Source organism: Symphodus melops, assembly GCF_947650265.1.
Source record: "Symphodus melops genome assembly, chromosome: 19".
Taxonomy (NCBI): domain Eukaryota; kingdom Metazoa; phylum Chordata; class Actinopteri; order Labriformes; family Labridae; genus Symphodus; species Symphodus melops.
In genome coordinates, this window is record NC_136709.1 from 12,331,004 (window position 1) to 12,350,912 (window position 19,909).

General features: G+C 42.9%; 1 protein-coding gene across 3 annotated transcripts; it reads right to left on the reverse strand.

Moving 5' to 3' along the window:
• Positions 1–82: 82 nt before the first annotated feature.
• rtn1a (reticulon 1a) lies at positions 83–19,890 on the reverse strand (the record flags this gene model as incomplete). Of its 3 annotated transcripts, XM_079370387.1 has the most annotated exons (9): positions 83–951; positions 1,519–1,577; positions 1,672–1,718; positions 2,033–2,102; positions 2,281–2,419; positions 2,507–2,714; positions 9,610–10,296; positions 10,690–11,424; positions 19,668–19,890. In XM_079370387.1, the coding sequence occupies 9 exons, from the start codon at positions 19,888–19,890 to the stop codon at positions 909–911; spliced, it is 2,211 nt and encodes a 736-aa protein (XP_079226513.1). In that variant the 3' UTR covers positions 83–908. The 3 variants fall into 3 exon arrangements, with proteins under 3 accessions (XP_079226513.1, XP_079226514.1, XP_079226515.1); XM_079370388.1 differs by lacking the exons at positions 9,610–10,296; positions 10,690–11,424; positions 19,668–19,890 and adding an exon at positions 7,136–7,472; XM_079370389.1 differs by lacking the exons at positions 9,610–10,296; positions 10,690–11,424; positions 19,668–19,890 and adding an exon at positions 4,501–4,652.
• Between the last annotated feature and the right edge of the window lie 19 nt (positions 19,891–19,909).

The window sequence follows — 19,909 nt, forward strand, 5'->3', positions numbered from 1 at the left end:
ACTTAGCTGCAGTGTCACACACTCACTCTTTTCACTGATGTCTTATGAATGTGAAGTCACCATTAAAGTAGCTGAGGAGATGTTATACATCAAGGTACATTTATTTTTCTTATTCTTGTAATTAAATACATAGTGAGAGTGCAAATAGTTAAAGAGTCCAGGGTCTAAAGAACTACAGAGTATAGTTGAACATAGTACAAAGTTGGACAGTTATTCAAACAAGCTAAATATCACCAGATATCCTTGTCTTCATTGTAGTTGTACAACAGTACCTAAAACATGAGCGTGTGTATTGTTCCTTATGGGCATACAAAAGCAAAACCCCTACAATTACCACATCTAAGACGGATATTGTTAAATTATTTGTGCTTGAAAACACCAAAAGGAAATCAGTTTTGATATTTATATATATTGACATATACTGAGAAGCCCTGTCTGCTTACTCAGAAACATGAAGCAGTACTTAACATTGGCAGCAGAGCACGTCTGAGGGCATTTCGCTTTTTTTGTGCCAAACTGTACAGTTTGTGGTAAGCACTGCAAAGCAAAAATGTAGCATGATTTAAAAACCGCACAAAAAGATATCAAATATCATTTACCCAAGGCTTGACTTCATGCACTTTATAATAAGCAACACAAAAAAGTCTGTTTCTTGTTTGTTTGTTTTTTTTGTTTTTTGAGTTGAGGTCTTGTCTACCTAGAAACAGGATTATGAATATGTGACAGTGTGTGTTAGTGTTTAGACTGCTATAGACAGGGTGACGGCTTCTCCAGTGGATGCTTTTAGAGAACACCTAGATGACATAGCACTACGCCCCACAGATGATGACCAGGCTCTTCAACAGTAAACGTGCTGCCTGACTCTGAGCTGGACTCGACTGTCCGCTTCCAGAAAAGACAGGCAGTCATTACTCCTCCTTCCTCTTGGCCCCAGGGATCTTCGCTTGGATCCTGTACAGAGAAAACGGACTTTAAATCCCACATACCCAACTAGATATTTATTCTAGATTAAGGAGTGCTTGTTCTAACTTCTTGTCTTTTCAACACTCTCTTTTTATGGCAGTCTACACAACCAACAAGTCAAAAGTGACTAAAATTGGAGAAAGTGACGCTGGCTAGTCTGGGGGAAAAGAAGCTGAGAAACACCGTAGCTTCAGCACATCTTTTGGACAGCTAAAATCAGGCTACATGATGTATTTCTCTGCAGGCTACTTGTCAAAAACATGTACCTGTTTTCCAATAATGCTAAATCTGGCTCCAAGCTGTGCTGCTAATTAAGAAACTGTAGACTTATATGTTTTAGAAAAAGGCTCGATCAGCTAAACTGTGTCTTTGAAGCCTACCAGGAGAGCAGCGAGGAAGAGCTCCTCTAACATTGTCTGATTCAGACGTGTTGTCTGATGATCTGATCGTGACCAACATGCATCAAAAAGACGTAAGTGTGTTTGTGAACTGTATGCGCTGCTAGACCGCACTCTTGAGAACTTTGAACAAAACATACGAATGGCAAACACTCACTTTCCCACCACAGAGTTGACGTGGGTCCGTATTAGCCCCACATATTGATCAATCTGCGCCTGAAACAAACAAAGTAAAGACGACAGGTTAAACAATTGACTGAATTTCACAAAGCAGGCTAGTCTGGAGTCATTTTGAAGGTCAGATTCCTACCTGATGCTTCTCATAGACCACAGGCATGGTGAACATGGAAACCACAGCTGTGATGGCATGGAGAGAGTGACAGTCAGTGTTAGAGTTATCGTGACCGACCGTGCAGTGGGAATATTCTCAACCAGGTGCACGCGTGTCAGCAGGCCCCCAACATTTATCTTAAGTAAACTGGAAAAGTAAATAGATACTGCACACGTTCTACAGTCACGTGAACATGACCGATGAATTAATTTTGTTTCAGTGGATATATTAGGACATGTTGTACAAAGTAATACAGTGTCGTTAAATGGATTGTGCTGAGCTAATGAATCTCTAATGCACAACAAGGTGAAATGCTTTAATCTTTTTGAGTCAACTTTACCTAGGATCAGCAGGGTCAGGCCGTTGAAGAGAGCGCCCACATAAGTCAGAAGCCACATCAAAACAGCAAACTGAAACACGTACAGACAGAAGATATTTTAATCCCTGTACCCTACATGTCTGACTATATAAAGTTGTATGTCAAGAAGCCCTCCTGATTGGCCAAAATAGAGATAATCCTAGGTTATACCATTGATGTAACTGAAAGATATTTAGACTGGACTGTAAACTATAAAGTAAGAAACAAACCTTCAAGGAGTCGACCAGGTCTTGTACAAGGAACAGCCTGCGCAGCTCTTTCATACAGGTGTTGGAGTACAGAAGGATTTTGTCTGCATATTTACTAATCTGGTCCTGAGATAGAGCAATCTCCATCTCCAGGTAAGCTCTGGTAACACAGACAACATGCTATGGTAAGTAAATGTCACCTTTTTAAATGAGCTGATCTTATTATAGGCTCCTCCATTGAACTCACTTGAAAGGATGGCCCTCATCGGTCTTCTGCACAGCCTGCAGCACAGACTTGTAGATCCTGAAGCTGATGGTGGCGGAGAGTGCTGCCAGGGCTAAGTAGGCTCCTACGCTGACCACGCTGAACTGGGTAAGGGAGAAGAGGAGCAGTAGCACACTGCTGAACACAGCCCCTGACTGTTTCACATTCCTCCAGTAGAGCAGGTCAATCGCTATGGGAGGAAGACAGAACAAGGACAAACAAGGTTAAAAGCTCATGACCAGCATAACCTGACCTCTCACTCTGTGACATGCAGGCCTTGTCGTCCAAGTACAGTACATATTCCTTTTCAAAGTGCACCTCGCATCTGCGCGCTACATACCACACATTTGGGTCAAATATCTGGAAGCTGTTCACAACTCGGTGTCCTGGGAGATCCGGTTGTCACGTGATTCTGTTTTAACCCAGCTTCCTAACCTAGCTTTTCATTAGGTTAGAGTGAGCTGTCAAGGAGCAAGGTGTCCACGTTCTGTTTCCTTACTCCTCAATGTAGAATCACCTTTGCAGACAATAACAGACTCTGACGTGTTGAACAAGTGACTCAGTCCACGTCAACTGTCAGAACTGTTATACATGTGACGTGGACTTGTCCGAAGTGTCACCTGGTATGGTCTCATACATGCACAACTGTATGTACAAACAGACCAAGGGAGTTGTATTACACCACAGGTATACCTTCATTGGCAGCTCACAGAACAGAATTAATGATTGACCTATAGGCAGTGGCAGGATCAGTAGCACTATCAGCAGTTTGAAGATAACGGATCAATGTGACCTGGACCAGACGGGCAGCTCTGTGGTCAGAGAAAAAGGATGACGATGCTTCAATGCAGTGAAACACCATGTGGGAACAAGTCGTTGAAATAATAAAGACCCACACGCCTGCAGGAGCTGAAGCATTTCTGCATCTTTTTCCTTCTATTCTTACACTTTCACACTTCTTCGGTCGGTGGGGCCTGTAATTCAAAGCCACTGGCAGAGATGAGAGAGGAGTGATAACTGAGGATTAGCCCAGTCTACCATTACAGCTTCAGAGGTCCTCCTCTGGCAGTGAGCTGTGTCCGCTGGAAACATGGGCTTGTTTCCATGAGAACCGTCGGCTGCTTGTTTCACCTATGCTGAACTGGCTGCCTCCCCAACCACGACCCCAAGTCTAAAAGTGCAAATTGGGTTCATCTGTTGGTACTGGCACCAGGAAAGTCCTTTAAATCACACTGTAAGGGAAGCAGAACTGGTACATGAATGTAAAGTTTTGCGCCTGTTAAGAATAGAGAATTGCGGCTGTGGTCTCCTGGGTGTTTTACTCCTTTCTCCAAGCTGTCCGCCAGCCTGACTGCTCTAATTTTAGCCGGGGAGCTGTGCAGCATAGTGATGACGGCCATCTTTACTCTCCACTAAAAGACATCTGTGGATGCCAAAAAGGCAGGCTGAACCTTGGTGGCCAAAGAGCAGTCATTGTGATTAAGTGAATCTCTCTCTCCCCCCCAACACACACACACACACACACACACACACACACATTGTCCACATGAAAATGAGCATGTGTTTAGTCTTTACTTTTCTTATTAATAACTTATGGGACAAACAACAGTAACTCTGCGCCTGCTCTTCCTTTTCACTGCCAAAACCAAGAAACTATTCATTTAGAGCAATGAAAGCACAGTCCATGTACCTAGCTGCTGTACGTGCACTACTCCCCTCAGAAGCCATCTGTACTCTCATTAATGACAAACTGTCCATGTGTAGCTGCTGATTATAATGAAGATGCTCTCTCACACACACAGACAGGAACAGGTAGCACATAGAGCAGCTGTGACAGTGACAGACACTTCAACAACAGACATGTCTGCTACAGACAGGTGTTGACCGGCAACAGCGACCGTGCCTTGTGATGTGCTGCACAGGTTTCAGGCAGACCTAAAAGCTTTAGCAGTAGTGCAGTAGAAGCGTGTACTGACCTGCGGCTCCCATGGCTGAACAGGGAAAGAGGAAGCTGCTTTATCCACAGACAAAAGGAGAGCACTGAAGGGGGAGTCCCCCCCCCCCTGCACAGGAGGGGAGGGGCCAAAGCCACACCAGCAAATCAGCGTCTGCCTGTGCAGGGGGATGGAGGGAGGGAGGAAGCGAGGGACGAGGGATGGAGGGAGGGGGGGGACATCTATTGGGTGCGGTTGCCAAAGAATCACATTGCAATCCAACACACACACACACACACACACACGCACACGCACACACTAGAACACGCATTCAAACATACCCTCTCTGTGAGCTCTTTTATGCTCTGGCTTTTGAGCACAGCCCCGCTGACACGTGACAAAGACTGCCTAGCAGCGACTAAAAAAAGATGATCAAAACCAAAAGCAAAACCAGAGTCTATAATGTGTACTGAATGTATCATGTGACATCAACGGCTAAAGATATGACAACCACAGTAACAGCATGGTTAGGAGAAAATCCATACTTTGTGTTCCCTTGCTTCATAAGAAAGGATCTGCTGAGCACCTGCCTGATGCAGTTACCATAGTAACCATGCTCCATTTTATCCCCACCACTCACTGAGAGATGGAGCGAGGGAGGAAGGGAAGGGCCGAGAGAGGGAAGGAGGGAGGGTAAAGAGCGTTCCTTTGGGAACAGAGAGATATTCATTAGCTCTGAATCTGGGGAATCAGCGACATAATGTGTCTCCTCCACTCCTCGACTTATTAAGACAGCCTCTCCCTTTATTGTGGAGCACAAAAGGACAATGGGGATTTTTACAGAAGCCTGTTCAGCTGTCAATTCTCAAGAAAATAAAAAAAATCAGAAAACACAAACTGCTCATTTGTATGTCTATTTTCATTTAATGACATATATATGCCAAAGGTCTACAAATGATTGCAGCTTGCACAGCTCACACTAGAATCTGAAACCTACAGTGAGAGTGCAAAAGGCAAAAACAGGATGTTGAATCTAACAGGAAGTACAATTGCACCCTGCCTTTTTATATGACTGCTTCCTCTGATATTCAACACGTCGACCAGGGAAAAAAAAAAAAAAAAAAAAAACCAGAGCAAGTGATGAACGTGTGACTCTAATATGATTCTCCCTCTTCTGTAGTGAAACTAGTTTAGCCTGACCTGATTAAATCACTGAAGACATCCTTGTGGCCTCAAACAAGTCGAAACTGAGCGAACAGGCAAAGGGACTTCTGCTGCCAACAACCAAGATTGAGAACTGCAAGTAACTGGAACACAAACATGGAACCATTGACTCCCATCTCAGTCCTTTCTAAACCATTGAACTTATTTGATGCTTTAAAAGTGAGGGAATAATCTGTGACATCCAAACACCTGAACTCCTTTCTTTTTCAATGTCAACAACTGAAAAATAATGATTTAACAACACAGCACATTCAATTATGAATTTTTCTAAGAGCAATACATTTTGACCAAAAAGTATATATATAAATAAGCTACTGGCTGTTGTGTCATCTGAACTCTTCTTAGTTTTAATGACCCAGTTTTTCAATATTGTATGTACCAGTAATAGTTTTTTGGTGTAGTTTTTATGGACATTGGTGGCATTGTGTCAATGAGAATGACTAAGCATTGAAATGCTCTGAGTTTTATGGTGATAGGAGATATTAATCTGCAAATCTGATCATTTTCATCTTTTGCTGTTCTTGCTGCATCAGCTTAACTTGACGCGTTCCTGATGTTGTGGACAGATCCATCTCGTTGGCCTCATGTAACAGTAAGCAACAATCATTTTGGCCACCTTAAATCAATAATAACTCAATAATGGAAGACGGCGGTCTGACTTCAAAGCTTGTTTTTTACGGAGCTGCACATTTAAAACCAGTGATTTATAATCTCTGTGGGGATACAATAGGTGGACTATGCCATTGCATTGTTTTTGGCTGGCAAATCCGAAAGACATCAGAAGTTATTAAGCGCAGCTCGTGTTGTTGAACGGATGCCATTTTCTTCCCTGACCGTCTGTGCAATCGCTCCATGCTATGGAAACAGAAAGACATGGGATGCTTTCCTCCGGCCCAGTCTCTGCAAGGAGCCATGGCAGCCGACGAGATGGGGCTGATGTAATCAGGATGGGTGTGCCCTGGTTACTATGGAGACAGTCTGTCAGTGTCGTCCAGATGCTTGAACAAACTATAGAAAAACCGACCACTCGCCATGTAAAAATTCTCCCTACACATTTTGAAAATGGGGAGGGCAAAACTACGACACGCCTTAGTCGACAACACAGCACTGGCATCCATATTAACATGCACACTGTGGGTATAAGCCTATTTTCCAAAACAACCACCAGCGTCTGTCACCCCCTCTCCTCATTGTTTGTTTTTTTGGACACATGCAGCGGAAAGCATCTGACAGCAGGGCGTGTCCATGTGAAAAGCACAGGCGAACCGGCACTGTTCGATTCCCCCAAAACAGAGAGATGATCATAAAACACATGCATTGCACACATACACAGTTCAAGGATGCACATCTTCAATGACATCACAATTTGTCCAACATGCGGAGAGAACGGTCCATCTCTCACAGCCACACAGCACAGACACAGTGACGAGTAAATCACAGTAAACATCAGTACCCTGGCCCTTCCAGCCGCTCCAGGAGCTTTCCTTCTTGGTCACGTCTGCAGTGGCCTGCATGCTGGTGATCTGTTGCGTCCCTGTTCTCTTTCTTTCTTTCTCTTTCTTGTCTCCTTTTTTCTTCTTTGTCTCCCTCTGTGGTCGCACTGACTCACTCACTCATTCCAGAAAGGCATGAATGGTCGAAAAGGATGCAGAGATGACAGACGGGGAGGAAGGGAGGGAGGGAGGAAAAAGGTTTCCAAGGTGCTGCCGGCTTGCGGAGCACACAGACTGATGGTGTGGAGCAGAACTGGCGAGGACTCAACGAGCGCGGAAAGTGCGTATGTGTATGTCTGCGTGTGTGCGTGTCCTGAGAGAGGGGGAGGGGGGTGAAATTGTAAACACCATACCACAGTTGCTGCAGCAGCAAACCATCCATGCAATGATTAAAAGCCTGGGGGGTGAGATGGTGGATGGGGATTGTTGGAGGATTTATTTATTTATTTTTAATGGTAGAAAGACTAGACCCAAACATTCAGACCACAAAGGTAATAGTGGGTTACAGAATGTGGGAGGCTCCCACATCCACTTTAAAATGACAAAAAACATTGTCATACATCTTCCAGTACAACTCTTAGGTTTCCCTTTCAGCTTATTGTTTGTTTTGTCATTGCATCAGATTCATATTAATTGATTAAATTACAAATACAAGTGAAAATGATGCAATGTTTTGTTCTTTTTGTTTAACATAAAAGAAACAGAGTTGATTGATGAATTGTCTGATGCAATGTTGTACACCTGACAGGGTGTAGTAATGTTTTCAAAGTAGTGATAATGGGTTTGAGACCATGCTGCTGAGGAAAGAAGTGGCAAAGAACCAGCTCTGTTCTTGAATTGCACAGTACAGTATTTAAGGCTATATCCTCAAATTCGAATAACTGTTTTTTTTTTACTATGACACACAGATAATTGAAGAAGCAAAGTGCTTGCTCTTAAATAATTCATAACCAGAGACACTGGGTGTCACAGCATAATGTTCATTGTTCAGTGCCTTCAGGATGTGTATCTGCTTTAGGATAACTTCTGGATTATATCTGTGATGCAAAGAGAGCTGTGATGAAACTGCAAGAGCAAATTAGGATGCCAAAAACAGAAACAGCAGCGTCACTGTGGTGTCAGCACTCGGGATAAAACATTTTGATTCCCATCAAAGTCGATGCCCCCCCCCCCGCAGACGGCCACACCTCACACCTTCTGTTCGCTGCAGCCGTGACAGGCTTCACAGCCAAAACCTACCAAGCGGAAGACAAAAACAAGTTTCTTTGAACCAGACTGAAAACACTCCCCTATCACTGTTGCCATGGCAACTGGTATGGTAGTGCTGGATTGATGATAATGATATCTTTTGGTCTCATCAGTGCAGCAATGACAAAGGTGCACTGCTCCCTCTAGTGGTGGGGAAACAGACACACGTGACCTGCTTTCTATAATTCCAGAACCTTCTTTCGATCTGAGTAAACAAAACAAGGAATCCTCTTTTATCTGCGTTGCCATCATGCATGTGCCACATTTCAAAAGTATTTACCAGAGTCAGTCTTCACATCCTGTTACACCAGGGTGAAACATAAGCAAAGAGATACAGACAGCTAAGCAGTGGTCTCTTATTATATGAGGCTTGTTTGCCTCTGTAACGATGCAAAATTCAAGAGGAAGCCTTTCAAAGCTCCTGAGTAGGAGTGTGCCCCAGTTTTGACATCCTAGGATTATGTAAACCCAATGTTTACAAAGACAGAGAGAACAGCCATTAGAAGTCAAAATACCCTTGCCAGCATTAAATACGCAGATCAGACAGAATTAACTCCTGCTGACTGAGACTACTATGTTTTACTTAACTAACCAAATGATGCTTAACAACGATGCAAGGAAACAAGTGCTGCAAAGATACTGACAGTTCCTTATACCACATAATACTATGTACTTATAATGAAATATTTTGACACATTTTGCCTGTTTAGCAGTTTCAGTGGCTACAAATTGCAATTATATTGAATCGATGGATCCTCACTCTGCTTTTGTTCTCTTGTGTTCCACCAGGGGGAAGCAGACGTCTAGAAAGCCCAACTCGAGTGTTTCCCACCTCTCCCAGTCTCACACTGAGCAAAGGAACATCCCGCCCCTCACTGCAACCCTCTCTCCTTTGTAAACAAAACAAAGTCAAAGCACACCATGCAGGTAGCTACCACAAAGTAAACAAACACAGGTACTGCCTTGATGATTTCACAATAAATATGATGCCAGTTCTTTTCCAAAAGTAACTATATAACTACTATACTGTACATATTGTAAAGGTGACAGCACTGTATCTGTATAGCTAGTACTCAAGACACCAAGATGAAACGATTGCAACAAAGAAATTGTCGGCATGTTTGTGATAGAGGCAGTTGCAGTGTTTCTTTTTTTCCACAGAAGCCGCCAAGTGAAAAATACTGACCTTTTTGCTTGTCAAAGCCTTCAAGTAGGATTGAAGGAGCAACTTTCCCGAGGTCTTCTTTCCCCTCAGTGGCGTGTTTGTGCATGTCGTCCTGTTGGGGTCTTTCCAATCGTACCTCTGGGGGCACGGCCGCAGTTGGAGGCCGGGGCTTGCTGTGGCGGTCCTCCTCTGTCTTTACTGGGGTCTTGAACTTCTCTGGGATCAGGGGCTCGGCTGGCATAGCCTCAGCATGACTGCGTGGAGGAACAGCACCCGGAGCCAGGGGAGAGGGAGGGCTGACACCCTGTTTGGGGCCGACGAAGCCCTGCTCTCTCTTTGGACTCTCTTCAGATGCAGACTCAATGAAGAGATCACTGTCAAGCTCTGCCTCTCTCTCCTCCCTCAGAATGCTGTAGGCTGTGGGTGGAGCGTGGTTCCCAGCCAGGCCAAAACCACCCTTGGTAGCTGGGGGATTGTCAAAGAGGTTGCTAGGCTGGATGGAAGTGCCTTCACTTTTAGGCGGCTGGGCAAATGGGTTGCTGCTGGTCTTAGCAGGCTCCTCTGAAACCAACTCGATCTCTGAGTCTCCAGACTCGGCGCTGCTGCCATCGTGCTCCCTGCTGCCGGCTTTTGTGCTGGGAGTGCATTTGGAAGCTGCGGACTTCACTTCGTCAACCTTGAATATATCACTGGAAGAGAACTCTTTGTCTGCTCAGAAAAAAAGATGCAGAGAAAAGTAGACATTATAATCCTCATTGGCACACAGTAAATTCAGAAATATTTATCTGCACATGAAACTTGGGGCTAACCTAAAACTTTAAATAAGACAAACACATCTTTCTTCAATCTGTTATAAAGATTTCTGAGGCAGTTTGCTGACTCATTTATTTTTCGTTTGTTATGCTACATGGGCTCATTTAAGGAGAGCAGTGCGACTTGGTAAATAAATCTTAACACGTTTTTGACATTGGTCAGAATTGATATTTATCACAAAGTTGTTTATCAATGCTGCCTCTATCCTGGTATGGACTGTGTAGCTGAGTTTATTAACAGGTAAAGTTGCCTTGTTTCATAATAAAGAGTGTGTGGTGTGGTGCATACGTGTAGGAGAAGCATTTGGAGTGGAAGCAGGGCTTTCGTCCTCTGGCTCTGACAATGTCACTGTGGGAACCCCTTGCTGGCCCACACTGAGGATGTTTTCGCGCTCGGACAGGCTGACTGGAGATGGGTTTTTCGGCGGCTCCGTCTTTGTGGCTGGAGCCTTGGACTCGGTCAGGGTGATCTTCACTGGGCTGGCTGTCTGCGGGGTGCCACCGAGGTTTCTGTAGGAGCGGTAGTCTGATAGCTCTTCATCAGAGGGCTCCTCCACGTAGGGGAAAGAATGTGAGCCCAGAGCTGAACCCAGGTTTTCCTCCTCTTCCTCCTCCTCCTCCTCTTCCTCCTCATCATCTCTTCCGGGGTTATCGATGTAGCTTCCCAGTGAGTCACGAACAGATGATCCTGTGTCTATCAGGGTGTGAAGAGCTCCAACGCTCTGGTCATGGCGCTCGTCCCCATGGCTGATATCCATATAGTTGTATGATTCTGTCTTATCTGAGCCAAAAAGAGATGTTGGCATGTCATCAGCTAGGTCAGAGGTCATCTTGGTGCTGGAACTGAAGCTGTAGGTGTTGCTGGAGAAGTTATCCCGGCCAGAGGAGCCAGAGGACGGCTTCAGGTCGTCGGACAAGTAAGACGATTCTTGACCAGATGTGAAGCTTTGATTTGAGAGCAGGGAAGTGTAGACATCACCATCATCATTCATGGGCTTCCTAAACAGGCCAGATATGGAGTCATCTAGAGAAGGAGACGGGGAGAGAGAACTGTAACTCAAAGATGTTACACAAGCAGAGTGAAAGTGATGAGGAAGGCTTACAGTCTTGTCTGTGCCTGATGTGTTTGATGAATGAAAACATCCAGTAAAACGAGGCTACTGTACACTTCAGATGGCAGAGAGAGGGGCTGTGGCACTGTGAGAGCGCCACAGTCAGTCTGGGTGCTCGGCTGTGAAGATCAGTGAGGCAGCAGTAACAGAGGGGACTTGTACCCGCGTGGGACAATGGGGGATTGTTGAGGACCCCCCCCAAAAAAACACAGTGCCACAACAAGAGTCTGTTCTAAATGCTGTCTGAATCTCTGCTCTGTAATCCCTATTCCTTCATCTCCCCTCTGACAAATTGTCATGACAACAACACATAAGATGTTAACAACACGCTGTATTCACAAGCTAGCGCAGCAAAAGTTGAAATAGCCTGACATAGGCTAGGTTGACAACAACTGTTTAATGATACATGTGCAAAAGGAACATTTTCAAGCACATGCACAGCATCTTTATTTTTGACACACACAAAACTGAAATAATACAGGAACAGATGTGCATATGTGTAGTGTATATACACACGAGTATGTAGAGTAAATGGTATTTCTATCTACAACTAAGAATTCTAAACAGGGTCTGTGATGGTTGTGACTCGTTCTGCTCTGCTGTAAAATAACACTCAGCGTCTTACTGAATAATTTGTTACAGTGCTGCTGGGAAATGTTAGGATGCTCGTATTACTGATGACTTGCGAAACAGAAAGAAACAAGATTGATAGGGATGTTATTTTGAATTCTATGGTCAGTGGTCAAGGTCATGCCGAGAATTCAGATTTGTTGACTATATGTCAAAACTGTCGTCTATCTCTCGTGCTGAAGCCAACAAAGACACACTGCCTTGTGTCCATACACAGATAAACATTCATAAACACAGCCCCCACAGACTACCCATCCCAACATAGGTCCTGCTAATATTTCTGTTATGTTGTATACAAGTCAAATATGTACTTTCACTAAGTGAGCTCCTCCTGCTCTTCAGCCCTGCTTCTCCCAGGGCAGCGGTGGTGCTATAAATAGTCCAGGTCCAGCTGCTGGGCTGTATGAGGGGGGGAAGGTTTAAAATAGCAGCCTGAGGGTCAGCTCTGGAGGATGCAAACTGACTGACAGAAGAGCCAACAGGTCAGGACGTCCCGTCCCTCCTTTCACTTCCTCCAAAGCCCCACCACCCTTCCCTTCTGCTGTCCCTCCTATTTCTGCTACGCCAGTCATTAACAATACATCATGGCTCAGCACAGTGGTATAACACTACACACCCATACTGGAACACAGGGGGAGGGGGGGATGTGACATGGAGAAAAAACAAAGGAAGCCGAGACGTACGAAAGCTCTGACTTATTTAGCATTTAATAGGCTCAGATGTCTTGTGGTACGACATCAGTAATGCCACATATATGGGCACAGCTGTTGAGCCAAGTTCAGCTCAGTCATACACTATAAATGCCCTTGATGTACTGCTAAAGAGAACCAATGTATAATCCTCTTAGTGTACTACCATCGTATAGGTCCCAACAGCCATCACCCTAGCAACACCATCCTAATCTTCCACTCACTGTACAAATACCCACTGTGCAGATGTGGGAGGCACTTGGGGCCACTACAAACCGTGAGGAGAGGTGATCTCTGAGGCTTTGAACTGCCAGTAATCCTGTTGACTGTAGGTAACACTCCCGTTCCCTCTTCATCAACCACTTCTACGTAACAACTCAGATAAACTCCAGCTGTTGCATAACACATCTGCAGCCATACAGCGTGGCCACTCTGAGCAGGAATTTGACGAGAGTTGGTGTGTTGATATTGAGGGCATTTTGAGTCTGCTGATGTGGCGTAGCAGCCAGATACTGGGAAAACCCCACGAGGCTGAAACAAATGCTTTGCCTCGGCCAGATGGGATTGGACATGACAACAGAGGAATTCTCAGCTCACAGTGTGGCCACACAACATAATCATGTCACTGAAAGGCTGGTGCAGTTAAATAAATAAGTCGTGGAAGATGTGCTGTGAAGGGGCAGGCCTTTTGTTGTTTTGTGTGCAGCCAGTGCAGCTCGGAAGCTAATGCACCCTGACAATCTGTGCTACGCCAAGGCATGGGCTCCTAATTATCAGGTTGCAGACATAAATATGTGAAAACATACAATATCAAAGAGCCCGCTGAGCAAAATGAATATATTACCACATAGAAATTAGGGGTTTACTGAGCTGCATATGGGACTTTGTGCAAACAGGATGCCTTAAAAAACAAGGATGTACAAAAATATCCATCAAAGTGCTTGGAGTCCCATCGGCTTCAAACTTGAATTATTTAGTGGGGGTCAATCATCAGTTCAGTTTTTCAACCAGAATCAATCAACACTATTGACTTTTTCGTTTAAGATCTGCTGTTGTAATATACAAAAAAACCCCAATATAATTCTGTCTCTTTTTTTTTTATCCCAAAAGAAGAATTCAATGATGAAACTTTCATTTAGTCAGTGTCCTCAGTAATGCATGACAGTGAAGAAAACTGTTGTCAGCATTTCCCCCTGATATACTCTGATTTTGAACTTGTTTTCTTGTCTCAAAAGTGACCTTAAAATTCTTCAACAGGTCAAGACCTCTTGTTCTTTTGTCCCTCTTCAGTCCATTTAGTGGTGAGACTGGATAGTGTTTTACTGTTCACGGTTTATCTGTCAAAGTTTGATGATATTCCTTAAAGAAACACAGCTATGCTTAGATTATATTTTTATGTTTGCAACAGCATCATACTCTGCTCTGGTTTTGATTACAGGCTTCCATTTCCTCCAAACAGTCATTGATTTCCTGTGTTTTTATTCAAATTGTGTCTTTGTCTCTTTCAGCCCATCAGCTAAATACTGCATAACGCTCAGACTGACTAAGCAGCAGACTTCAACACCAAGGACCTTCAAGTATATCCATAAAAGAGCCATTTCATTCAGAATGAAATGCAGGCCATAAAGTTTGAGGTCCTTGTCATATGCTGGCAATGGCTGAAGATAAATGTCCCTTTATCACCGCCAAAATAGAATTTGAGTCAAAGGCAGAGCAGCTGGAGACGGATCTTATACTTGAGAGGGTTCAAGCTCAGAAGCTACAGAAGAAGGAGGTATCAGATCTGAACCAAGTAAAGGAGGCTGAGAAGACTGTAAAGATCCCAGGCTTCAAATTAAAGAAATCCAGCAGAAAACAGAAAGATTGCTTCTGCCCCTGTAAAGGTGAGGATCTGCTGGAGAATGAGCACGTCCGTTAGCAAAGGAGAAAACCTCCACGAGGAGACGGAGAAATCCTGTCTGACTCGTTTTGATTAAGAAAGACATGAAGAGTCGGAGAGGAAGCAGGAGTCTGAGATGACTGAAAGCTTGTTTAGGTAAGAAGTTAAATACAGTAACATTCGAATAACTGGCTCTAGATTTTAATAGACAGAGAAACAGATATGGGTATACACCTACAAAACCCACATTTTATTTCAGTTTATTTGTTAAACATCTGTAATGCCTGAACAGCACCTTGAAAAGGACTGCTTCAGGGTTCAGCGAAAACCCCACTGCTAGAACAGGGAAACCTCCCTAAACATAAATATACCCCTGATCATATTATTTTATCATATGTAGAATTAGTCACATGCTCTGAATCCGTCCTTATTTAGTTTGAAGCTCAAAATATTTAGTAAATTATAAATGTCAGTTTTCATCAAGGAGGTGCAAAAGAGAATTTTCCACTGTTTGCTCGTTTTGGAAACACACAAATTGTAGAAACAAACATTTCAAGACAACACTTTAAAATAACAATCTTAGTCAGTGTTGGCCCCTCCTTTAATCCCATCAGCTATTCCGTTTTTCTGTCCCATCTGCTGATCTAATGCTCTGTTACGATACTGTAACTCCATCAGTGACCCTTTGAACTGAGCCGTGTTCACTTTCAGGAGTTCCCTTTCATTCGTGACCTCTTGGAAAAACAAGAAGACCCTGCATGTGCTCTTCTTTCACAGCCATCTGTGTTGTTGACATTAAATAATAAGCTGTCGTTTGTTAAATGTGAGGTAAAGAAGAACATTAACAAAAGGTAAGATAAAGGCAGCTATGACACTTTTCACGATGTAACATTGAAATGAGCCAGTTGCAGGTGAGGGGAAAAGCCCGGGAGATGAGACAAGTATTCTGTTTTTTATTTTATCAGCACTAACCTGACATGACCATGAAAAATGAATGTATCAATCACTTTGTTACTGATAAACACCTCTTGTCTTGCTGTTTGTAGATTAAACTAACACACACACGTTAACTATTTTAAGTGTCATTTGAAAAACTTGTTGATATTGAAACAAATAAAAATGACAACGCTATTATGATTTTACAATATAACAGCATTTTCACCTGGGTATAATTATATATGAATGCAGTAAAACATATTCCTTGAAGAACCTGAGCATTTGTCTGTTATTCATTTGGCCCAAAGATGTAATTCACAAAACGATCCACAGGTTTGAGGTTCAGTATGAGACTGTTTGATTCCTATATGTTCCTTGCTTGTATTTCACAATAACTTTGATGGAACTCTAACTCTCAATGTTCTCTGCCCTTCAAAGACTTGCCATGTTTATCTCCATTATGTAAATACATTACTGGTATTCTTACCTGAACAAAATACATGGAGACATGCCCCCTTTCGAAGAAGACAATCCAGCTCCAAATATGTAAGGTATGTATACCATTATATTCAAGTGCAGCATACGCACAACAGAGCTCTTCTGTTGCTTTTTTTTTGTGTTGACTTTTTTTTTCTCTTCTAGTCTACGTACCAAACTACTCGTAGAGGTCGATAGGGGAACAGCTGTGCTGAGGGATTCAGCTGCTCTGCGCTGCATTGATCAAAGACACAGAGGACATACAATTACTGTAAGTGTACCCGCCATTCTTTAAATAATAATAAACAATTTTTTTAATAAAAAACACAGAAGGCCACGCTGAACAAATGTGGTTGTTCCAGCAGCCTTTGTCAAAGAATGAATCAATGTAGGCCTATTTAAATAAAAGCTTATCTGTCCCTATTTAGATTCTGAAGCAGTAGCACGTACAGTACCTGTCTTCCCCTGTATTGATCGTATTTTTCTTGCCTGTATAGAGCTTTATAGATGAATGGAGATGATGTGGGAGTATCCAGACTTAGTGTCTGCTTTGGGCCAAAGCTGTCAATTCAGTGTGACTTTGATTTGGTATTTCACTTTCATAGTACAGACACAATGTGGGGTTATGGAGAAGTGATGCAGGTAGGAAGATGTGGGATACACACACACACAAAAAATGAGATGAACTACTTTGTTATTGGCTCTAATCCCATGAGCAGTTTTTGCAGTACTCTGCTGAGGGATTACTTGATGCCGACAGGCAGCTGAGATGGACCAGGGAGGCAGGATCAAAGCATCATATTTCACATGCTGGCTTTTAATTGTTTTCAGGGTAAACACATGGGATCAAAAGACATGAGGAAATATGATTAATTCACATAATGGCGGTAATGTTTTGTTATTGTTCCCTGCAGTGCAGCCCAGCCTATCACACTTCTGTCTTTTTATACCTCAACATTACCTAATTGATGGATGATTCAGGTTGGAAATCTGGCAGGATGAGCATTTAGGCCAAATCATTTTTGAGAGCACATATTCTACAAACCTTAAGCCTTTTTTAATTACATAAGGTGCTTGACAACCACAAGCAAAAAAGCTGACCACAGACAGCTTGAAGATTCTGGATTCAAGTCTGTCAAGGACAGTACTTAATATTTCAAATGTTTTCCCCTGACAGTCGGGGCTATTTGAACTGTCGGCCCTCTCGTCTCTTTTGCCATTAAGCCGCCCCCCCCCTCCTCCACCACTGTATTATCTTGCATCTTTATCATCTACTCTGAAAAGACGGAGCACTGCTCTGCCCCCCCGGGAACAGGAGCAGAGCTCTCACCAGCTAAACGCAGAAATGCACTGTAGTAGCTTATTCAGTCCAGTGCAATCCACTAAGTGCTTTTTCTATCTGAAAGATAGTAAGAGACCCAATCAGACATGCTGTCTCATCCTTGTCACTGATGAGAAAGGCTCCTGTTTAATCCACCTGTAAAGGATATGATGAAGTGACCTTTATAATGCACTATTAGGAGCTGTAAACATGGAAGAAAGATGTGTCCGTATTTGTCTACCATAAACACAGAGTTGTAGTTTTTTTTATGTCTATGCATGAGAGGAAACGAGGATATTAGACGCGCCATGCTCTAAAATAAACATGACTGGGATTTTTGCAGCACTGTCAGACCTGGCCATGATGCAGCAATATCTTCCACAAACTTTTTCTCTCATTCCTCTTTAAGCCTCTTTGACAGGATGTGAAACTTTTGTAAGATAAATGAGATTGCACTGTGCTGTCTGTGATCTGAGGTAATTTAATACAGCTGAAATCAGCATTATCAATACTGTGGGTAGATCACTGTTGTGAACAAGATTTAAGACAGACATGGATCGATTACCTGGCGAGGCAATCTAGACATCTTAAAGGGATACTCTTTCCCAGCTCTGACTCTTTGAAGGCCAAATCTTTTTTTGTCGCCTTAGTAACATCAAAAATAATCCTTGAAAAACATAACATGTTATTGTGTGATTCCCTACCAGTGAAGCAGAAGAGAAGGAGAGTTTGTTTAAGAGGGGACTGGAGCGAATCTATTTGACAAAGATCCAAACAGACTATAATGTCTGGTCGAGAGGAAAATGCCCACTCTGCTCGATGTGATGAGATGTGTACTGCTCCAACCAAGAAGATAAGGGACACTGTGGATTACTTCACCGGTATGGACATAGCATGGCTGTCGTCACAACAATAAGAGATAGTCATTCCTTCCTCTGTTACAAATCAAAACACTGTCTGTGCATGTCTCTTGTGACGTAAGTGTTAGCTAGTCTGGCACACTATTTTAGAAGTACAACGTGCTTTGTCAGTTTTTGTATAAATTGAAGCGAACTATTGACTTGTTTGTTCCCATATATTTGACACTGTCTGCTTACGGAGGATAATCTAGCAGCTCCAAAGGATGTGTAAATGTTTAACTACCCATTTTAATACAGCAATCCTTTTAGGTTGGATATTTAAATTTGTGCCAAATGATGTGCCTAAAAAAGATTAAAATTCTAGTCATGCATTTAAGAAACCTTTTATTAATTGTAAATACAAAAACAGAGATACAAAAAAAGCAGCATAGAGTGGAAACTGGGCGACATTTCTTACTTTTTTTTTTTTTTTTTTCTAAACCATCCTCATGAATTTTTCAGTGAATTCTTCAATGAAAGTGCTGGGTTCTAGTTTTGCTCACCAAGCGAATAGTGAACCCTGTTCCTTCAGGATTAAAAATAGCAGCAAGAGTGAGCTTTGCTGAAGTGACTGAGGTCTGCATGATGTTCCCACAAAAACACTGGCTGTAGCATTCAGTAACAAAACTATATAATCAACAATACCAAAATAAGATCAGTGGAAACCCTCTATCAAACAGACATCAGACTATTTTTTTTTTAGGTGTAGATAAACAGTAACATATATTTACTTTAGTCGGTCACATGCTTTTGAAAGTGAGGAGGCTTAGGCCTGTATGCATTTATTATCCCTCTGTGGCCTTTCATATCAACATTGTAAACAGTATGAGGGGGCTGGTACATACTTAACTGTTTAACATGTGAAAGTTCATAAACCATTAAAAGATCAATGCTGTTTGCTGAATGCTTGTATCATCCCATAGGAATCCTCCTTTCACACTTGAATGTCATATAGTCTACCAAAAAGACTGTAATAGTAATATTATGAGTCTGCCGAGCAGAAAACAATGTGTCATAATGTATTTCCTGGGAACTTTGAGCAATTCAATTATTTTAAGCATCAATGTTTTGACAGCTGATTATTTAGGCTTATCATCCCATAAAAGTTAGTAAGCCATTTCCTTTCTTTCTCTGCTAAGTTTTAACAAACAGAGGGACAAACGGACAGGTCGTCTGCTACCTATGACTCTGTCGATGTGTTCACACTTGAACAGCGACGTTTGTAATGATAATACAACTAAATAAAAGCCAAACGTGACTGGACCACAATCATTTAGCAGCCTAAATGCCCAGATAAAAGTACGATAAGTGTCCACTTTAGTACCTGTAGATGCAGTTTCCATAGCAACTGGAGGCCTTTTCCCGTCGTCCTGGAAAGGATGAAATTGTTGATCCAGGTCGCCCGCCACCACGTCGCTTCTCGGCTTCAATTCTTCACGTAGCTCGTCGAACCGGGTCGATGTGTTCCCAAACAGGCCATTCCTTTCATAGTCATCCCCAAACAACCTCCCCTCTGAGCCTAGCTCCTCACCGGGCTTAGCAGACATGCTTTTTTTTCAGTTAACG